Source organism: Heterodontus francisci, chromosome 1 (assembly GCF_036365525.1).
Source record: "Heterodontus francisci isolate sHetFra1 chromosome 1, sHetFra1.hap1, whole genome shotgun sequence".
Taxonomy (NCBI): Eukaryota; Metazoa; Chordata; class Chondrichthyes; order Heterodontiformes; family Heterodontidae; genus Heterodontus; species Heterodontus francisci.
In genome coordinates, this window is record NC_090371.1 from 86,688,483 (window position 1) to 86,710,633 (window position 22,151).

The 22,151-nt window shown below is 40.8% G+C and overlaps 1 protein-coding gene across 6 annotated transcripts in view; it reads right to left on the bottom strand.

Moving 5' to 3' along the window:
- The window catches only part of LOC137370556 (atos homolog protein B), a 172,057-nt gene that overhangs the window by 15,285 nt on the left and 134,621 nt on the right, over positions 1 to 22,151 (bottom strand). For 5 of the 6 annotated variants that reach the window (XM_068032728.1, XM_068032724.1, XM_068032725.1 and 2 more), the window contains 3 exons: positions 21,791 to 21,890; positions 20,015 to 20,173; positions 15,382 to 15,450 (listed from right to left, as the gene is read on the bottom strand). In XM_068032728.1, coding sequence (XP_067888829.1) covers positions 15,382 to 15,450; positions 20,015 to 20,173; positions 21,791 to 21,890 — 328 coding nt within the window. Of the gene's footprint in view, positions 1 to 3,750; positions 4,210 to 15,381; positions 15,451 to 20,014; positions 20,174 to 21,790; positions 21,891 to 22,151 lie in introns of those variants that run through there. The other variant, XM_068032729.1, reaches the window with a different exon arrangement.

Below are 22,151 nucleotides of genomic sequence, written 5' to 3' on the forward strand. Positions count from 1 at the left end.
GGAGGGAGAGAGGGAGGGAGAGAGGGAGGGAGAGAGGGAGGGAGAGAGGGAGGGAGAGAGGGAGGGAGAGAGGGAGGGAGAGAGGGAGGGAGAGAGGGAGGGAGAGAGGGAGGGAGAGAGGGAGGGAGAGAGGGAGGGAGAGAGGGAGGGAGAGAGGGAGGGAGAGAGGGAGGGAGAGAGGGAGGGAGAGAGGGATGGAGAGAGGGAGAGGGAAGATAAGTAGCAATTAGCATTTCAGATTCACATGGCAATCTATTACTGATGTGTACAAAAAAAGTAAGCTTTCAATTAAAATAGCTTCTAACATACTCAATACTTAAACTGGTAAATGGAGTGGTCTGGTATAAAGTTTACTTTCGTAATTAGCTATTATTAACAATCCCCTCCTCTCTGGTTCTCTTCCCCTCCCCTTCATATCTGCCATCATCATCCCCTCCTCAAAAAAAACCCTTGACCCCTCCGTTCTTACAAACTACCTCCATATCTCCAACCTCCCTTTCCTCTCCAAAGTCCTTGAATGTGCTGTTGCCTCCCAAATCCATGCCCACCTTCCCCACAATTCCGTTTTTGAACCTCTCCAATCAGATTTCTGCTCCTGTCACAGCACAGAAACATAGCAGAAGGCCAGTTAGCTCCTCAAGCCTCTTCCACCATTCAATTAAATCATGGCTGATCTGCAATGTAACTCCATACAAATGGCCCATATCAAAGTCACAAATGACATTCTATGTGACTGTGAAGATGGTAAAATATCATTCCTCAACCTGTCTGCAGCCTTTGACATGACTGACCACATCATTTGCCTCCAATGTCTCTCCTCTATCAGCCAGTTGGATAGGACTGCCCTCACCTGGTTCCATTCCTATCAATCTAGTCTTAGCCAGAGAATCACTGCCAAGACTTCTCTTCTGCTCCTGCACCACTGCCTCTGGAGTCCCAACCACTGGCTCAGATTTGTCAGCTGCTTGTCTGACTTTCAGTACTGGATGAGCAGAAATTTCCTCCAACTAAATATTAGCAAGACCGAAGCCACTGTCTTTGGTGCCTACCACAGCCCCATTAACTGGCCACTGACTGCATCCCTCTCCCTGGCCACTGGCTGAGGCTGAACCAGACCATTCTCAGTCAATAAGATCCCATTACGATGAGCTTCAGGCCCCATATCCACTCCGTAACCAAGAACACCTACTTCCATCTCCGTAAAGTCGTCGTTCTCAAACCCTGCTGTCACTCATCTGCTGCTGAAACCCTCATTTATGCCTTTGTTACCTCAACTATTCCAATGTTCTCCTGTCCAGTCTCCCACCTTGCACACTTCATAAACTTGAGCTCATCCAAACTTCTGCTGCCCGTATCCTAATGCGTACCAAATCCTGTTCACTCACCTACATTTGCTCCTGGTCCAGCAATGCCTCAATTATAAAATTCTCATCCTGGTTTTCAATTTCTTCCATGGCTTTGCCCTCCCTATTTCTGATCCCTCCTCCACCCCTACATCCTTCCGAGATCTCTGCACTGCTCCAATTCTAGCTTCTTGCACATTGCCGATTTTAATTGCTCCACCATTAGCCACCATGGCTTCAGTTGCCTTGGCCCCAAATGCTGGAATTCCTTCCCTAAATCTCTCCTCCTTTATGATGTGCCTTAAAACCCAACTATCTGACCGAGCTTTTGGTCACCTGTCCTAATATCTCCTCATGTAGCTTAGTGTCAATTTTGGACTGATTTATTACCTTAAAGGTGCTATATAAATGCAAGTTGTTGTTGGTACCAGCTAGAATAACAGATGTCCCTACGCAATATGAAGCCCATGTATAGAAGTTTAAAAAGATTTAAAGCAACTTGTGCCATCGTGAATGTTGGGTATAGACGCTAGCACTGATCCACTTCCTTCATTGGAGATATTAAATAATCAAAGAACCAAGTACAGACATGTGAGATTTTCATATTGTTTCTGTATTGATAATGCAATCAAACAAAGCAAAAAATATTAGTGGATTTTCTGCACTCTTCTTGAGAGGACTGTGTTCCAAATAAAAATAGCTTGTCAAGGAAATTAATAATGTATTAACAAAATTGTTTTAAACACGCCAATCCATTGAGGTCATTCACACCTTTCAAAATATTGTCATACTTCATGAATAGAATCTGTCCAACAGGATGTCTATAGTTAAAAGTAGCTCGATGAAGCTTTCCCACATTGGGGAGTCTTCACAGTAGAGGAAATAGATAATAGACCTGACATTCCAAGAAATTAATAATGAATCAAGAACTGGAACTTGAGCAAGAAAACAGTATTACAAACAATAATGGCACAAAAGACAGACAAATCCCCAGGATCTGAGAGTTTCTACCACAGGGTTTTAAAGGAAGCTATTGAGAAAATTGCAAATTCTTTAAGCCATAATCTTCCAAAGTGCTCTTAATTCTGGAATCATCACTTTAGATTGGTAAATTGCAAATGCAACTCCATTATTAAAAGTGAAAGAGAATCCAGGAAATTGCAGACAGGTTGGGCTTACATCTATTGTGGGGAATCTATCTGAATCTACAGTAAGGCCAGAGTGACTGAGCACTTGTAGAAATTTGAGATGATTTGAGAGAGCCAACATGGATTTGTAAAGAATATGCCATGTCTAATGAACCTAATTACATTTTTGAAGAACTAAAGTAGTAGACAGATGAAAGGTCATAGACCTGAAACGTTAACTCTGTTCCTCTCTCCACAGATGCTGTCAGACCTACTGAGTATTTCCAGCACTTTGTTTTTATTATAGTAGAGAGAGGAATGTCTATGGATGTAGTTTATAGGGACTTCCAGAAGGCATTCAATGCAGTTCCACATAAAAGACTAAAACTAAAGTTCATGGAATTGAAATAACTTGGTGAGGATAATGGTTAGGTGAGAGAAGACACAGAGAGTAGGGACGAGAATGTATTTGAAATGGAAGGAAGTGACTATTGGCGTCCCACAGGATCTGTGCTGGGCCTCAACTATTCACTCTATTAATGATTTTGTCAAACAAAACAAATGCCAAATGAGAAATCTTAATTTCATCGGTTGGGAACTTACATTAGACTATTGATGGAAAAAAAATTCTACAGTAAATTCAAAAAAAAAACTAGCAGCCAAGATGGCCACCACAATTTGCATCTGAAACACCCTTTCATATTCAAAATATCCACCCGGAGCCAGAAGTTTGAGCAGCATGGACCCAGATCAATGGTTTGTTCTAAGTGATTGAATTACCTAAAATGGCTTCATTAGCATAGCAGTCAAGGCAATCCTAACATATTGACTTTGAAAGAGCAACCCCCCCCCCCCCCCCCCACCCCCCAATTGTAAATTGTCATCCTGGGGCATGTGGAGCCAATGCCTAAGAATTTAATTAGAAGGCTCTAGGAAACCTGAAGCAGTCTGTCCATCTTGGAGGGAGCCGGTTTTGTTTCCTTTGGACAGAGACAAGCAGAAACTGAGACTGCAGCAGCAGAGAAAGCTGCGGGCTTCCCTTTCTCTCTCTCTCTCCAGAAAACGTCAAGTTTAAAAACCGTCTACGACCGTGGACCCTTCAAGCCAACTGACTGCTACAGTCAGCAACCAGAGGAAGAGAGCCAACTATAACTCTGCCTTCTAGAAACCCTGAGCAAAGCAGGCCAACTATAAAGTGCACTTTGACCAGCAAAGACATCAAGAATCCAGTTTCAGTCGAGGACTACCGGATCATCCACTTCACAGACTATGTATTTAAGTTCCATTTATTCTGGACTTTAATCCAACCACCAAATCTATTTTTCCCTCTGTAATCTTTGTGTGTGTGTGAGATTCTCATGTGTGAATGTGTAGCGTATTTTTTTTAATGTATTTTTAAATCGGGGTTAGAGTGTTAAGTAAAATAAACTTACCTCTTTCTTGTTTAAACTTAAGAAAACCTGTCCAATTGGTTCTTTCACGATCACAGCTTATCACGGAGGTGGTAAGCACAACCACGGTTTAAAAAAGGATTAAACCCTGCTGTGGTCAAAAAAGAGGAAGTGCAAGAGGGGAGCCTGAGACCCCCTCATGCCTGGCCGTAACAATTTAGATAAATGCAAAAGAGAGCCATATGTTTGCCGAATACACAAAAATTACACAGACAGCCAACTGGTATCCTTCCAGGTCCTGCATGCAGGTTTCAGCACTCAAATCCAACCATCAAGTTCATCATCACCCTTGAGTAAAGTGAAAAAACATGTGGAAGATTAGTACAGTCTTTCTGGAAGATTTCTTTCCCTTTATAATGATTTCTGGGAAATTTGGGAAGAGGTGGTAAATCAAAGAGTAGAGACAAGGCGAGAGAGAAAGGTATTAATATGGGAAATGATAAACAGACTGTGACAGGAAGGGACAGAGAGTACAAATCTAAGAGCAAATCAGTAGATAAGGCTAGTGGTTGCAAAAATAATAAAAGGACAAAACTAAAGGCTATGTCTCTGAATGCATGTAGCATTTGAAACAAAACAGATGACAGCGCAAACAGAAATAAATAAGTATGGTCTGATAGCCCTTACAGAGACATGGTTGCAGCATGACATAGATTGGGACCTGAATATTGAAGGGTACATGACATATATGAAGGACAGGAAGATAGGAAAAGGTGGAGGGGTGGCTCTGTTAATTAATGATGGTACTGGCACAATAGAGAGGGATGACCTAAGTTCAGGAAACCAGGATGTAGAAGCAGTTTGGGTAGAGATCATAAATGATAAATGCAAGAAATCACTTGTGGGGGAGGCGTACAGGCCCCCTAACAGTAATCACATGGTAGGACGGGGTATAAAGGACGAAATAATGGGATCTTGTCAGAAAGGTATGGCAATAATCATGGGGGATTTAAATCGACATATAAACTGGAAAAATCATATGGGCAAAGGTAGCCTAGATGAGGAGTTCACAGAATGTTTTTGGGATAGTTTCTTAAAACAGTACGTTCTGGAGCCAACCAGAGAGCAGGCTATACTAGACCTGGTATTGTGCAACGAGATAGGATTAATTCATGACCACATAGTGAAGGCGCCCCTAGGCAGCAGTGATCATACGAATGAATTTTACATTCAGTTTGAGGGAGAGAAGAGTGAGTCTAAGACTGGTATTTTAAACTTAAATAAGGGCAATTATGAGGGCATGAAAGCAGAGCTGGCAAATTAGGTTAAGGGACAGGTCAAGAGAGATGCAAAGTCATACATTTAAGGGGATATTTCAGAATACACAGAATAGATACATTCCAACGAGCAAGAAAAATTACAAGGGGAGGACCCACCATCCGTGGTTAACTAAAAAAATTAAAGATAGTATCAAACGTAAAGAAAAAACATATAATTGCGCAAAGATGGGTGGAAGATCAGAAAATTGGACAGAACATAAGAACAGAAAAGAATGACAAAGATTAATAAGGAGGAAAAAATTAGAGTACGAGAGAAAACTAGCTAGAAGTATAAAAACAGATAAGAGTTTCTATAGATATTTTAAAAAGATAAGAGTTACCAAAGTGAGCATTGGTCCTAGTGAGTCTAGGGAATTAATAAGGGAAATAAGGAGATGGCAGATGAATTGAACAGGTATTTTGCATCAGTCTTCACCATAGAGGCTACAAGTAACATCTCAAAATAGCTGTAAATCAAGAAATGGAAGGGAGGGAGGCACCAAGAAAATTACAATCACCAGGGAAGTGGTATTGAACAAATTTTTGGAGCTGCAGGCAGACAAATCGGTGGGTCCTGATGGACTTCAACCTAGGGTTTTAAAAGAAGTGGCTAGTGAGATAGTTGATGCATTTGATTTAATTTTCCAAATTCCCTAGATTCGGGGAAGGTTCCATTAGATTGGAAAATAGACAATGTAACTCCTTTATTCAAAAAGGGAAAGAGACAGAAAGCAGGAAACTACAGGCCAGTTAGCTTAACATCTGTCATAGAGAAAATGTTAGAAGCTATTATTAAAGAGATTATAGCAGGGCACTTAGAAAAGTTAAAAGTAATCAGGCAGAGTCAACATGGTGTTGTGAAAGGGAAATCATGTTTAACCAATTTATTGGAGTTCTTTGAGGGAGTTACATGTGCTGTGGATGAAGGGGAATCTGTAAATGTATTGTACTTAGATTTCCAGAAGGCATTTGATAAGGTGCCACATCAAACGTTATTGCAGAAAATAAAAGCTCCTAGTGTAGGGGGTAACATATTGGCATGGATAGAAGATTGGCTAGCTAACAGGAAACAGAGAGCAGGCATAAATGGGTCATTTTCTGGTCGGCAAGATGTAACGAGCGGTGTGCCACAGAGATCAGTGTTGGGGCCTCAACTTTTTACAATTTATATAAATGGCATAGGTGAAGGGACCAAAGGTATGGTTGCTAAATTTGCTGATGACACAAAGATAGGTAGGAAAGTAACTTGTGAAGAGGATACAAGGAGGCTACAAAAGGGATATAGATAGGTTAAGTGAGAGGGCAAAACCTAGCAAATGGAGTATAATGTGGGAAAATGTGAAACTGTCCATTTCGGCATGAAGAATAAAAAAAGCATATTATCCAAATGATGAGAGATTGCAGAGCTCTGAGATGCAGAGGGATCTGGGTGTCCTTGTGCATGAATCGCAAAAGGCTAGTATGCAGGTACAGCAAGTAATTAGGAATGCTAATAGAATGTTATTGTTTATTGAGAGGGGAATTGAATACAAATGTAGGGAGGTTATGCTACAGTTATACAGGACATTGGTGAGACCACATCTGGAGTACTGTGTACAGCATTGGTCTCTTTATTTAAGGAAGGATATAAATGCACTGGAAGCAGTTCAGAGAAGGTTTAACTAGGCGCATACCTGGAATGGGTGGGTTGTCTTATGAGGAAAGGTTGGACAGGCTAGGCTTGTATCTGCTGGAGTTTAGAAGAGTAAGAGGTGACTTGACTGAAACGTATAAGATCCTGAGGGTCTTGACAGGGTGCATGTGGAGGGATGTTTCCTCTTGTGGGGGAATCGAGAACTAGGAGGGTCACTGTTTAAAAATAAGGGGACGCCAATATAAGACAGAGATAAGGAGACATTTGTTTCTCTGAGGGTCGTGAATTGTTGGAATTCTCTTCCTCAAAAGGCGGTGGAGGCAGAGTCTTTGAATATTTTTAAGGCAGAGGTAGACAGATTCGCGACAAGCAAGGGAGTGAAAGGTTATTTGGGGTAGGCAGAAATGTGGAGTTGAGGTTACAATCATAACACCAACGATTTTGTTGAATGGCAGAGCAGGCTTGAGGGGCCGAGTGGCCTACTCCTGCTCCTAATTTGTATATTCATATGTGAACTTCCAATCAGGTTTCAAAATGATTTACGTGGATGTCCTAAATTTTAGATTAAACAGATCACCTTGACCCCATCTTTGATCAAAAAAAATTGAAATCAATGTTTATTTGTGAACACTGTGAAAGCTTCAAAAGCACACATATAATTAGTTATTAATGGTTTTGGTTCTAGTAATTTTGTATTATATTTGAGCTTCCTCTAAGAAAATATAGTGCACGCGATTTTACCAGAATTAACAGCTGCCAATCCAGATGTGTTTTAATTGAAGAGCTAATCTACTGAGGTGAGTGAAGGTAAAATATTTGTTCCAATTATGTTAGAAAACAGTTAAAATAGCACTAAAGAAAAAAGTAGCCAAATGAAACACTTCAGTTCACAATAAGCACAGAATGAGACAGCACAATTCCGATATAATATGGCTTTCAAACTGAATAGTAGTTTAAGTATTTAAAATGTCAAGAAATGGAACGATTCTCTACAGTGTACTCATTGCCCTCACCAAAGAACAAGATAGAATTACCCTTCCTCCAACTTACCAGATGAGCAAGGATTTGTTAAGTAAGAACATACGTTTAGAACAAGGAATAACAAAACTAGTTGGTAGATGTGAGAATTCAGGAACACAGTACTATTCCATTAGTACATCCAAATGTTAATCTAATAGGAATTTCATAACCCAAGAAAAAATATAAATTTGTGTGCTATCAAGCAATGTGAGATTTAGAAAGTAAAAGAAATCATTAATACAAATCTAAAATATCTAACGTAGGGCAGGATCTTGTGCCAAAATCAGGAGAACTGTCCCCCAGATTAGGCAAGCAACAGTGGGACAGTCATACTCACAGAATCATATCTTTCAGCCCATGTCCTAGACCCCTCCATCACCATTCCTGGGTATCACCCCAGGACAGAACCACATAAATACTGTGGTTGTAAGAACAGGTCAGAGCCTGGGAATTCTGTGGTGAGTGACTCATCTCCTACTTCCCAAAGCCTTTCCACCACCTACAAAGCTCAAGTCAGGAGTGTGATGGAAATACTTTCCACTTGCTTGGATGAGTCCAGCTCCAACAACACTCAAGAAGCTCAACACCATCCAGGACAAAGCAGCACAGTTGATTTGCACCCTATCCACCACATTAAACATTCACTCCCTCCACCATCGGCACACTGGAACTGCAGTGTGTACCATCCAGAAGGTGCACAGCAAGAACTCACCAAGGTTTTTTTTTGACAGCAACTCCCAAACCCACGATCTCTACCACCTAGAAAGTCAAGGGCAGCAGACACATGGGAACACCACCACCTCCAAATTGTCTTCCAAGTCACACACCATCCTGACTTGGGAATATAATCACTGTTCCTTCAGTCGCTGGAATTCCTTACCTAACAGCACTGTGCGAGTACCTCACCACACAGACTGCAGCGGTTAAGAAGATGGCTCACCACAACCTTCTCAAGAGTATTTAGGGATGGGGGATAAATACTTACGTTGCCAGCAATGCCCACATCACATAGGAAGATATGGCCATTTCGCCTCTTAGGCACGTTCTGGCATTTAATGAGATCATGGCTGATCTGCAATCTAACTCCACATATCCATCTTTTCCCCGTGTCCCTTAATTCCTTTGGTTAACAAAAATCCATCAATCTCACATTTAAAATTAACAATTGATCTAGCATCAATTGCCTTTTGCAGATGAGGGTCCCAAGCTTCTATCACCCTTTGTGTGTAATTGTTTCTTAATTTCACTCCTGAAAGGGCTGGGTCTAATTTTTAGACTGTGCCTCCAGTGTTATGACGGTGCTTCTATATTTTTTGTTAAGTATTTTCTTTGAGGACTCATGTATTTTAGAATTATGGGCATTGTTTTATTTGGTTAAAATGAAAAATATTCCATGGATTTTTTTTTCACTGGGGTCATTGGAAGGACACAGAGGTCTTGTTTGAAAACAACATTTACTGGAAGTCACCTGGCTTCAGATAAATACCCAGCAGGAGCTTTTTGACTTGGGGGAGATGTTTACAGAGAAGTGACGAGCTAAGATCTAGATGGGTCAGGAGGCTTGACTCAGGAGATATTCTTTTTGGTTTCACTTTGGACAGTGTGTTCGGGTGTGAACTGTTTTGAAGGCAGTTCGTGAAAACCAGCCAAGAGAGCAGTCACCATCAGCACCCTCTTTCATCTCTGAGAACTTCCTGAGAATCAAGTGTAAGAAATAGAGAAACTGACACTGTATTTCTCCTGGAAAGCCTGCCAAACTGATCCTCAATGTTGCCTGAAAAGAATTGTTCTAGAAAGATCGCAGTGACAGCTGTATACGCATATTTGTAACGCCAAAACAAAAAGGGACAACTGCCATCTTTCCATATCTTCTCTTTTATCTTCAAGAATTAGCAACTATTTGGCCAAAGTATTCTTTTTTGTCTTTTTTTCCCTAACAGAGCTCTAAAGAGAAAATCTCTACTTTTCTGTTAACTGGTGTGTGTGTGTGTGTGTGTGTGTGTGTGTGTGTGTGTGTGTGTGTGTGTGTGTGTGAGGGGTTAAGGTAAAAGGGAATTTTCATATTTCACTCTGTGCTAATGCTTTGCTTTGTTACTGGATAAGTCTTGTTTTATAATAAACTGATAATTTTGTTGTTTATTAAAGAAACCTGGTTGGTGTATGTTACTCTGGGATAAAGAGTAGGATTGACCGCATCAGTAACTGGATAAATATTTAAATATATGTTGTTACCTGTGAAGTGGAACTAAAAAAGACAGTGCACTCCTCCAACCTCGGTCGCAACATCAGTCCTAGACTTTCCAACTAGTGGAAATAATTTATCTCTATCTACCCTATCTGTTCCCGTAATAGTTTGAAATCTCGATCAAATCACCCTGTAACCTTCTAAATTCCAGGGAATACAACACTAGTTTGTGTTATTGCTCCTCGCGATTTAATCCTTGTTCTGATAAACCTATGCTGCATTCCCTCCAAGGCCAATATATCCTTCCAATGATGTGGTGCCCAGAACTGCTCTTAGTATTCCAGGTGTGGTCTAATCAGGGCTTTGTATTGCTGATCATGCAACATGGATACGAAATTGGCTAAGTGACAGGAAATATGTGAATAGTGAGGGTAGTGGTTAACGGATGTTTTTCGGACTGGAGGAAGGTATGTAGCAGAGTTCCTCAAGGCTCGGTGTTCGGACCCTTGCTGTTCCTGATATATATTAATGACCTAGACCTTTGTGTACACGGCACAATTTCATAATTTGCAGATGATACACAACTTGGAAACATTGTGAACTGTGAGGAGGACAGTGTAGAACTTCAAAAGGACATAGACAAGTTGGTCGAATGGTGGACAAGTGGCAGATGAAATTTAATGCAGAGAAGTGTGAAGTGACTCATTTTGGTAGGAAGAACATGGATAGACAATGTAATATAAAGGGTGCAATTCTAAAGGGGGTGCAGGAGCAGAAGGACCTGGTGTATATGTGCATACAGCATCCTAGGCATCATAAATAGAGTACAAAAGCAAGGAAGTTATGTTAAACTTGGATAGAATACTGGTTCAGCCTCAGCTAAAATATTGTGTCCAGTTCTGGGCACCGCACTTTAACAAAGATGTGAAGGCATTGGAGAGAGTGCAGAAAAGGTTCTCCAGAATGGTTCTGGGGATGAGGGACTTCAGTTATGTGTGCAATGTTCAATGGTTTAATTGATCAGTGTTTGATTATGTTAGTCTGTTCACTGATCAGTGTTCACCGTGTTTAATTGCTTAAGCCTGTGGGTGGAGCGCAAGTGTTTTGAAACTGAAACGCCATACATGTTCTGGTAAAAACAGATTGAGTTGTGTAGAGACACTGTCGAAATCTTTAAGTGCGGAGATATTTTAATGTACTATAAATAAATGTGTTTTTGACTTAGAACTAGTGTCATCTCTGCATTGCTCGGAGATAAATCCGACATATAAAATATCCAGCAAACCGGCGAGCACATAACAATGTGGATAGATTGGAGAAGATTTCTTTGAAGAGAAGGTTGAGGGGAGATTTATAGAGGTATTCAAAATCATGAGGGGTCTGGACAGGATAGATAGGGAAAAGCTGCTCTTATTGACGGAGGGATCGAGAACAAGAGGGCACAGATTTAAGGTAACCGGCAAAAGAAGCAATAGTGACATGAGGAAAAACCTTTTTTTTAATACAAAACTGGGGACCCCCAAGTCTCTTTAGACCTCCACTGTTTCTAGGTTTACACTATTTAGGAAATACTCTGTTCTATCCCTTTCTGGTCCAAAGTGGATGCCCTCATATTTGCCTATATTGAAATCCATTTGTCAAATTTTGACCATTCACTTAATCTATTAATATCTCTTTGTAATTTTCTGCTTCACACTGCTTACAATGCCACCGATCTTTATGTCATCAGCAAACTTGGATATGTGGCTTACTATCCCATCATCTAAGTAGTTACTAAGTACAATGAATAACTGAGGTCCCAACACAGACTGTTGCAAGTCATCCTGCCAATTAGAGTACCTACCCATTATCTCTACTCTGTCTCCTGCTGCTCAGTCAATTTCCTAACTAGGTTAATAATTTGCCTTCAATTCACGAGCTTCAGCTTTAGCCAACAGTCTCTTATGAGGGACTTTATCAAGTGTTTTCTGGAAGTCTGTATAAATAACATCCATCGACATTTGACACCTGGGGATACATATGCACGAATCATTGAAGGTGGCAGGGCAGCTTGAGAAAGCGATTAATAGGTCATAAGGGATCCTGGGCTTTATAAGTAGAGGCATAGAGTACAAAAGTAAGGAAGTCATGATGAACCTGTATATTACATGGGTTCAGCCTCAAAATGGAGTGTTCTGTCCAATTCTGGGCACCACACTTTAGGAAGGATGTGAAGGGTGCAGAAAAGATTTACAAGAATGATTCAGGGAATGAGAGATTTCAGTTACATGGATAGACTGGAGAAGCTGAGGTTGTTCTCCTTAGAAATGAGAAGGTTCAGAGGAGATTTGACAGAGGTGTTCAAAATATTGAGGGATCTGGGCACAGCAGATAGGGAGAAACTGTTCCCATTGGTGGAAGGGTCAAGAACTAGAGAACACTGACTTGAAGTGATTGGCAAAAGAACCAGAGTCGACATGAGGAAAAATCTTATTACATTGCGAGTTAGGATCTGGAATGCACTGCCCAAGACTGTAGTGAAGGCAGATTCAATCATGGCTTTCAAAAGGCAATTGGATAAATATCTAAAGAGAAAACATTTGCAGGGCTACAGTGAAAAGGCAGGGGAGTGGGTCGAGCGAGTTGCTCTCACAGAGAGCCAGCACAGACACAATGGGCCAATTGGCCTCCTTCTGTGTTGTAACCATTCTATTCTATGATTCCCCTGTCCACTACTTTAGTCATCTCTTCAAAAAATTCAATGAAGTTCATCAGGCATGACCTGCCCTTTACAAATCCATGCTGGCTCTCTCTGATCAGCTGAAAATTTTCAAGGTGTTTTATCACGCTATCCTTAATTATAGACTCTAGTAATTCTGTGACAGCAGATGTTAGGCTAACTGGTCTATAATACCCTGGTTTCCCTCTCTCACCTTTCTTAAAATAACAGAGTGACATATGCAGTTTTCCAATCTAAAGGATAGAGTGAACCTTAGAGGATTATTGTTAGGACATCTGTAATGTTCTCACCTACTTCCTTTAAAATCCTGGGATGGAAACCATCTGATCCTCGGGATTTGTCACTCTTTAATGCCACTATTTTCTTCATAAGTGTTATTTTGCTTATGTTAATTTTGGTGAGTCGATATCCCCAATTCAATATTAGTTTTTTAAAAAATGCAAGAATGTTAGTTTTGCTAAATCATAGAATCTCAAATCATTTTTAATACTCAGTCGAAGGGAAAAAAATGTAACCAATGATCATTCTTGTTGAGGATAATGCACTCTTCCTTTTTAAGGTATTTCTCTTTCTTAAATTGGATCTCACCATAGAACATGCTCAGTTGACTGACAATAGAATTATTTTTGTTCATTTGGTGGCTGTGGTGAATCTCCAAGCCAAGCTACCAAGACATCCAAAGAGCTAGAATTTGTTTCTCCAATATGAAATCTACACTCTCCTACCCTGCACTGCAGGTTGTCAAGAGCCCTTCCCCACTCCCCTGACCCCTTCTCTAAGTGTATGGAGGGATACTGTTGGAGTTTTTAAGACTTAAATCACACTACTTACCAGTACAAAGAACTGATTGTGTGTGACCTGGAGGGGAACTTGGAGGTGAAGGTTCTCCCATACATTGCTGCCCTTGTTCTTCTCAGTCAGAGAGATCACAGGGGAAAAGAGGTGCTATCAAAGTAACCTTGGTGAGTTGCTGCTGTGCACCCTATAAATATCGTATATGCTAGTCAGTGTGGTAGAATGGGTGGCTAGAGCTCTATTTAAGTGAACTGCTGTCCTGGAAGACGTCAATTTTCTCCAGTTTTGTCATAGCTGCACCCATTCAGCCAATACTTCCTTTTTCCATACAGTAAGTTTGTTAGTGGAGATTTCACTCCAAGCAATTTCACCAGACAGATCATAGAAATTGTATCATTTTAATTACACTTGTTATTTTCCACAGGAATTATAACAACATATCTTTATTAAAAAGGGCCCTGCTACTGTGGTAGCGGAAAGGGATGCATTTGCAGAGCACAGCAGCAAGAGTACTGTGAGTTCTCTTTGAATTAGTATCTGGGGTTTGTTGTCTTTTGTAATCTCCAATCGGACCTTTTTCTAGTCAAAGTATTGGTGATGCAATTCTACTACATTGCAAATGCATTAAGTATATTTGGTCTGCAATTTGTTCAACAGTATGGTTTGCCATAATATTGTCTACCAGCGTATAATTGGGCTCTCTTATAGGACGTTCTTCCAGACCTTTGATGGGTTATTACTTTGACCCAACAATGACACAGAACAAGTAGAACTGACCCTGTTTTTTATGGCAAAGAGCTTTAAGAGTACACAATGGAATGTAGATAATGCAGGCCAAAATCTTTACAACTATTAACTATTCCTCAACATAGATAGAATTGGGGATGGGTGAGAGGGAGTGGGGAAGGGAGGGCAGTGATTTTTTTTATTCATTCATAGGATGTGGGCATCACTGGCTAAGCCAGCATTTATTGCCCATCCCTAATTGCTCTCGAGAAGGTGGTGGTGAGCTGCTTTCTTAAACCGCTGCAGTCCATGTGAGGTAGGTACACCCACATTGCTGTTAGGAAGGGAGTTCCAGAATTTTGACCCAGCAACAGTGAAGGAATGGCGATATAGTTCCAAGTCAGGATGGAGGGGAACTTTCAAGTGGTGTTTCCATGCATTTGCCGCCCTTGTCCTTCTAGTTGGTAGAGGTCGCGGGTTTGGAAAGTGCTGTCTGACGACCCTTGGTGATGAAGAGAAAAGGGAAAAAGTAAAAGCAGCATGTGGACCCCCACCTTAGAAAGAGTGTGTGAAAAACAGACTGAAGAGAAGGGTTATTATGAACCTTTTACAGAGATAGAAATAAGTGACAGATCAAAATTTAAAATTTAATGTATAAAAAGCAGCTAGATTTCATCCATTCTCCTCTGAAAGAATAAAATCTTGCTGAGGTATGGCACACATTGGCATCTTTCCAATACACTATATAAGCAACCAACCTTCAAGTGGGAATCTGAACAGCATCTGTTGGTAAACTCGTCAACAATGGAAGCTAAAGACTAATCGCATCATTCAATGTCCACTTCTCATCAGAATTTATTCGAAAGTAATTGCACCAGAAATCTGGCTGTAATTTTTTCTCCTCCTGAGCCCAGAGAGGTGGAAACCAATTGTACTACCCAAATGCTCTGGTGGCTATTTCAGTTCATTTTCTAATGGTGTTATCACTTCTGCAAGTTCGGAGAAAAAAAGTGCATTACACAGAAATTGAAGGGGCTTGCTGTAGGATTTAATTTGACACACGTGTATAGCTATTGCCTTTAAAAAAGGGATTTAAAAAAAATTATGAGATTACCAAACTCACCACTTGGATGGTTCCTGCTTTGGGGACATTGTAACCTTTCTTTCCCAAAGATTCCAGATTTATCACACCCTAAATGACAGAAAAGTAGTAAGGTAAATACATTAAATTAGTTGGAACATTGCCCTTCCCAAGAGTGTCTCAAATTTTTATTTATTTGACGCTTTACAATAAATCAGACTGTAAACAAAGTGTTGACAGTGAGACCTTTAATTAGGGTTGAGGTATATGAGCAGAGATCTATGCATTGATCAAATTCATACTTAGTTAACAGATTCAAAAGTAAATATTTTACATTTTTAAAACAACTTTTTTTTTAAATTGTAAAGTCCATGGCACACAGCAAAATGGCAAGTGGGTGGAACCATGTGGGGAGAAGTCATTTGGGAAGTGTACAACATCACAAAGAAACTGGGGCCAGGATCAGAGTCACTCCTGGCTTCACTATCTTTTATGGTGGCACTCTGCAGCAGTTCCCTTTAGGACCGCTTATTAGTGAATTGGGGGAAGGCCGATTTCAATTTGATAAAACAGGATCTGGCCAAAGTGGACTGGGAGCAGCAACTTGTAAGAAAGTCTACATCAGACCAGTGAGAGTCATTCAAAAAGGAAATACTGAGAGTTCAGAGCCAACATGTACCCATTAAGGTGAAGGGTAGGACCAACAAGTCCAGGGAACCCTGGATGTCAAGGGATATAGAGGATTGGATCAGGAAAAAAAAAAAGGAGGCTTATGGCAGATTCAGAGTGCTGAAAACAGCGTAGGCACTAGAGGAGTATAGGGGGGTACTTAAAAAAGTAATTAAGAGAGCGAAGAGGGGACATGAAAAAACACTGGCGGGCAAGATAAAGGAAAATCCTAAGGCGTTTTATAAGTATATTAAGGACAAGAGGATAACCAGGGAAAGAGTTGGGCCCATTTTGGACCAAAGTGGCAATCTGAGTGCGGAGCTGGAGAACATAGGTGAGGTTTTAAATTATTACTTTTCATCTGTGTTCACTATGGAGAAAGACAATGTAGGTGTAGAGATCAGGGAGCGGGATTGTGATATACTTGAACATATTAGCATTGAAAGGGAGGAGGTATTGTGGGGACAGATCAAAAGTAAGCTAATCAACTAACTAACTGTGGAGCTGTGGAGCCAATTTATAAAAAATAACAAGCAGCAGCTAACAGGACAGCTGCAGATAGCTTAATAGTAGCCTATTGTTTAATAATCAGCCTAACAGTTCAAGGAGGGGGGATGTGAAACTACTGAAATAAAATGCAAAAATAAAATGCTGGGACGAATGAACCAATCATGCACTGATAACAGAAGTCTGCAAACCACTCAGAAACAAGGGGTGGGGGTGGGTGGGTGGTGGCGTTACTAGTTTTGTTTGAATAACTATAAGAAAGGCTTGTTGTAGTAAGCACATGTTCTTTTGTTTTGTTCTTTTGCATGTTCTTTGTTTTGCTTTTTGTTCTTTTGTATCCTTGCAATGTAACAATCATGTACTGCAATAAAGTTTCTAAAAGTTATGGTCGGACTTTGTCTCTCTTTGTAACTGATGGGATTCAACAGTTTTAGCGTGCTTAAAAGTGGATAAATCCCCAGGCCCAGATGACTTGTATCCCAGGCTGCTATGTGAGGCAAGGGAGGAGATAGCAGGGGCTCTGACACAAATTTTCAAATCCTCTCTGGCCACAGGAGAAGTTCCGGAGGATTGGAGGACAGCGAATGTGGTACCATTATTCAAGAAGGGTAGCAGGGATAAACCAGGTAATTACAGGCCGGTGAGTCTAACATCAGTGGTTGGGAAACTATTGAAAAAAATTCTGAGGGACAGCATTAATCTCCACTTGGAGAGGCAGGGATTAATCAGGAATAGTCAGCATAGCTTTGTCAGTGGGAGATCGTGTCTAACTAACTTTTCTAATGAATTTTTCGAGGCAGTGACTAGATGTGTAGATGAGGGTAAAGCAGTTGATGTAATCTACATGGACTTCAGTAAGACTTTTGATAAGGTCCCGCATGGGGATTGGTTAAGAAGGTAAGAGTCCAGGGCAATTTAGCAAATTGGATCCAAAATTGGCTTAGCAGCAGGAGGCAAAGGGTGATGGTCGAGGGTTGTTTTTGCGAATGGAAGCCTGTGACCAGTGGTGTACCACAGGGATCTGTGCTGGGACCCTTGTTGCTTGTAGTGCACACTAACGATTTAGACATGAATATAGGAGGTATGAACAGTAAGTTTGAAAATGACACGAAAATTGGTGGTGTCGTAAATAGTGAGGAGGAAAGTCTTAGATTACAGGATGATATAGATGGGCTGGTAAGAAGGGCAGAGCAGTGGTAAATGGAATTTAATCCTGAGAAGTGTGAGGTGGGAGGACTAACAAGGCAAGGGAATATCCAATGGATGGTAGGACCCTAGGAAGTACAGAACGTCAGAGAGACCTTGGTGTACTTGTCCATAGATCACTGAAGGCAGCAGCACAGGTAGATAAGGTGGTTCGGAAGGCATATGGGATACTTGCCTTTATTAGGCGGCACAGTGGCGCAGTGGTTAGCACCGCAGCCTCACAGCTCCAGCGACCCGGATTCAATTCTGGGTACTGCCTGTGTGGAGTTTGCAAGTTCTCCCTGTGGCTGCGTGGGTTTTCTCCGGGTGCTCCGGTTTCCTCCCACAGCCAAAAGACTTGCAGGTTGGTAGGTAAATGGGCTGTTATAAATTGTCCCTAGTATAGGTAGGTGGTAGGGAAATATAGGGACAGGTGGGGATGTGGTAGTAATATGGGATTAGTGTAGGATTAGTATAAATGGGTGGTTGATGGTCGGCACAGACTCGGTGGGCCGAAGGGCCTGTTTCAGTGCTGTATCTCTAAACTAAACTAAACATTAGCCGAGGCATATAATATAAGAGCAGGGAGGTTATGATGGAGCTGTATAAAATGCTAGTTAGGCCACAGCTGGAGTTCTGTGTACAGTTCTGGCCACCAAACTATAGGAAGGATGTGACTGCCCTGAGGAGGCTGTTCAGGAGATTCACCAGGATGTTGCCTGGGCTGGAGCATTTCAGCTATGAAGAGAGACTGAAAAGGCTAGGGTTGTTTTCCTTAGAGTAAAGAAGGCTGAGGGGGGACATGATTGATGTATACAAAATTATGAGAGACATTGATCGGTTAGATAGGAAGAAAACTTTTCCCTTGGCGGAGGGGGCATAGGTTTAAGGTAAGGGGCAGGAGGTTTAGAGGGGATTTGAGGAAAAATGTTTTCACTCAGAGGGTGGTTGGAATCTGGAAAGCACTGCCTGAAGAGGTGGTGGAGGCAGGAACCCTCACAACATTTAAGAAGTATATAGATGAGCACTTGAAACGCCATAGCATGCAAGGCTACGGGCCTAGTGCTGGAAAACGGGATTTGAATAGATAGGTGCTTAATGGACGGCACAGACGCAATGGGCCGAAGGGCCTGTTTCTGTGCTGTATAACTCTATGACTCTATTAGGCCATACATAGACTTGGCTTTTCTGAATGCAGCTCACACTGGCTGCCTCAGGACAATCCAATATTGCAGTGAGGGCTTCAAACAGGCACAAGGTCCCTTATTTACATGTGCAAAGGACCCAATGTTTGCTTCAGGCACAGGTGCTGGACATTTTTTTTGGCCTATACTAATATGGAGGGCTATCTACTTTCAGTTCGTAATGAGCGTATACTTCGGTATTCTTTATTGGAAGCACAGGCGCCGAGAAAAACCAGCACGGCGCCATTGAATTTCTAGGCTATAGTGTCCTCTGCAGTTCTCTTGCATAAAAAATAAAAGCCTGATTTATAAACAACTAACAATAATGTTAATAGTAGACAATTGCATATTAACCTCAAAGTTAACAGAAAATTCCCAGCCTTGTGGGAATGGCAATTGCATAAAAATAAAGTTACAAACTTTGAGTGAGTACTAATGGTGATTGTTTCATAGGTGACATCAAGATGCTACAACTATGGAATGCAGTCTGAGCTCTTTAACAAAGCAAGTTGTCATTTGAATATGGAGATATAACAAATTATAAATTGTATAAATTATATTAAAAAAATTAAAAGGTTTGAAATAGGATGGATAAAACTGGTTCTCAATTATAAACAGGCAGGAGAAAGATAGATAAATTTGCATTTTATATAGCGCCTGTCATGACCTCAGGATATGCGAAAGTGCTTTCCAATGAAGTGCAATTGAAGTATAGTCACTGTCATAATCTAGGAAACACAGCAGCCAATTTCCACATGGCAAGGTTCCATACACAGCAATGAGATCATGATCAGATAATCTGGTTTGGTGACGTTGAAGGATAAATATTGACTGGGATACGGAGGAGAACTCCTCTGTACTTCAAAATATCAAGGAATCTTTTACATCCACTTGATAGGGCAGATCTGGGCCTTGATTTAATGACTCACCTGAAAGATGGCACCTCTGACAGGGCAGCACTCCCTCAATACTGCACTGGAGTGTTAGTCTAGATTTTCTTGCTCAAATCTCTAGAGTGGGACTTGAACACACAACCTTCTGATTCAAAGGCAATAATGCTACCAACTGAGTCAAGGCTGACACCTAACAGTAATCCTAACAGACATAATGCCCACAAGGCATTTTCGTACCAGAAATGGTGATGGTGCACTGTGTTCAGAAATGTTATAGTAAGACACATCCACAGGTAGTGTTACATGCTGTGGGCAGTATGATCCACTTGCTCCAAGTTCAGCTGTAAAACCTTCAATTCTTCCTGATGGTGCAAATCTGCCTTTTAACAAGGATTCCTGAAATAAGATAAAAAGCATGATTAACACAAACATATAGGTTATAATGCTTATATTATAAAGAATGAGTTTTCATTCCTTGAAAATTTGTATATCTTTGTCTACTCCTGTATATTTCTAAAATCTTAGCATAACCCAAAACATTGAGCAACATGCAGTAACAAGGCAATAGGAGAATGAAGCTTTGAGCTCCATGTTGCCAAGCTCCTGCTTTATGCAGTGGTGGTCAGTACCTTAGTATTTCATAAACTTGGATGATGAAAACCCAAAGGAGAACTGTTCTCTGGCTACTTGCATCTCTGTCTCCCAGAAAACTGTTCACAGAGATGTTGGCAGAAACAAGGATTCAAGTTGCCTATCCAAGTTTGTCCCTAGCCCAAGGAGGGTATAAAGAGAAAGTAGCTGATGGGAAATTCTAACAAATTATATTCAATTTTCATTCACTATGCCATTTTTTTTCTCATTTGTTGTAGGATAGAATTCTTATACAGTTTTATCACGACCCAAATTGTAACACCTTATTAAAAGGACAAATTAAACTGGAAAAACTAAACTAACAGCATTCATTTAATGGGTGTCATACCCATTATTCAAACCTGTTAACTATGGTCTGATTATACTAATTTTTACACTTTTTTTTTTTGAATGTGCATACAAATTGGATGAATTGGACATTTACTTCATACCACAATTCCAAACTGACACTGATCTTGTTTTCTACCAGGAGCAGTATAGAAACCAGCAGATAGACTTCACAAGTGAATCTCACATACTCTGAAGAATAGCAAGTGACACTGCCCAACTGCTCCTATTTTGAACAGACCCCTCACATACAGTAACTTCCACAATACCCATTTCTTTAAGTGCTTTCCTAGGGAGTGGCGGGGTGCAAGAATGAGAACTGCTTGCATCAACTGGACATCATGATCTTTGCACGTGTCCTCCTATACTTCAGTATTTGGAAACATACACAGAGTGGCATTTCAGAGATGAGACCACATATGAATTATTAAGCTGCTTTATTTTACATTCAGTAAGCAAACATACAGAGTGACAGTTATAGCGTTTCTTCTCATACTTCATACTCAGTCTCTGTTACAGGACTGGGGACTTTTCCTTCCTTTCCACTCTATCAAATTAGTTGGACTTCTTGTGCCAGCCATGGCAAGGTTTTAATTAAAATTAAAAACTGAGCTCTCTTATAGTAGCACACCAACCGTCAATTACCATGTACCTAACAGGTAGTTCTGCACATTCACCACCCTCTGGCAGGCTGGATTCCGGGTGTGCACAGTGGGTTCAGTCACTACACAGAGTATTTCACAGGCTGCAGCATTTCTGTGCCACTCTGCAGTCTGGGACGCGACACCTTTCATGGCGAGAATGAATGGAGCAGCATCAAACTGGATGAAGGCATGGCACTCATTTTTCCCATCCCAGTGGATGAATAAAGCATATTTCTAGCTATGCTGTTGGTTGGTAATTACCAATGAGCAAGGAGTTAAAAATAAATAAATCACTCCTTTTTCTAACCAGCCTTGGATTGGCAGGGGAAAGCCAACTGATTGAACCTCCCGGAACACATCTGCCAGAGTTGGCACTGTTATCTATTTGTACCTCAAAATTTCCAAGCAAAGAACGACTAATAGAAGGACTTGTGCTGCTTCGTGATGAAAACTTGCTGGATTCTCCTGCAAATGCACTCCGTAGGTGTCTCCTGAAGAGTAAAATATAGGCATCATATCAAAGTTTCCTTTACTACTTAATTAAATAAGCAAGTTTTATTTAAAAAGGTTTCTGCAGTTAATGCCTTAACAAATTCCTGTTAAATTAATAGAAATTGAAAAGCAAACGTATTTTATTTTGATGACTCGCCACAGGAGTTTCTGGTCCCATCCACTCTCTGGGGATTGACTAGGTTTAGCTGGCTTCCCTTCTGGCTGTGAACAGAATGATTAACAAAGAGATACAGACATGC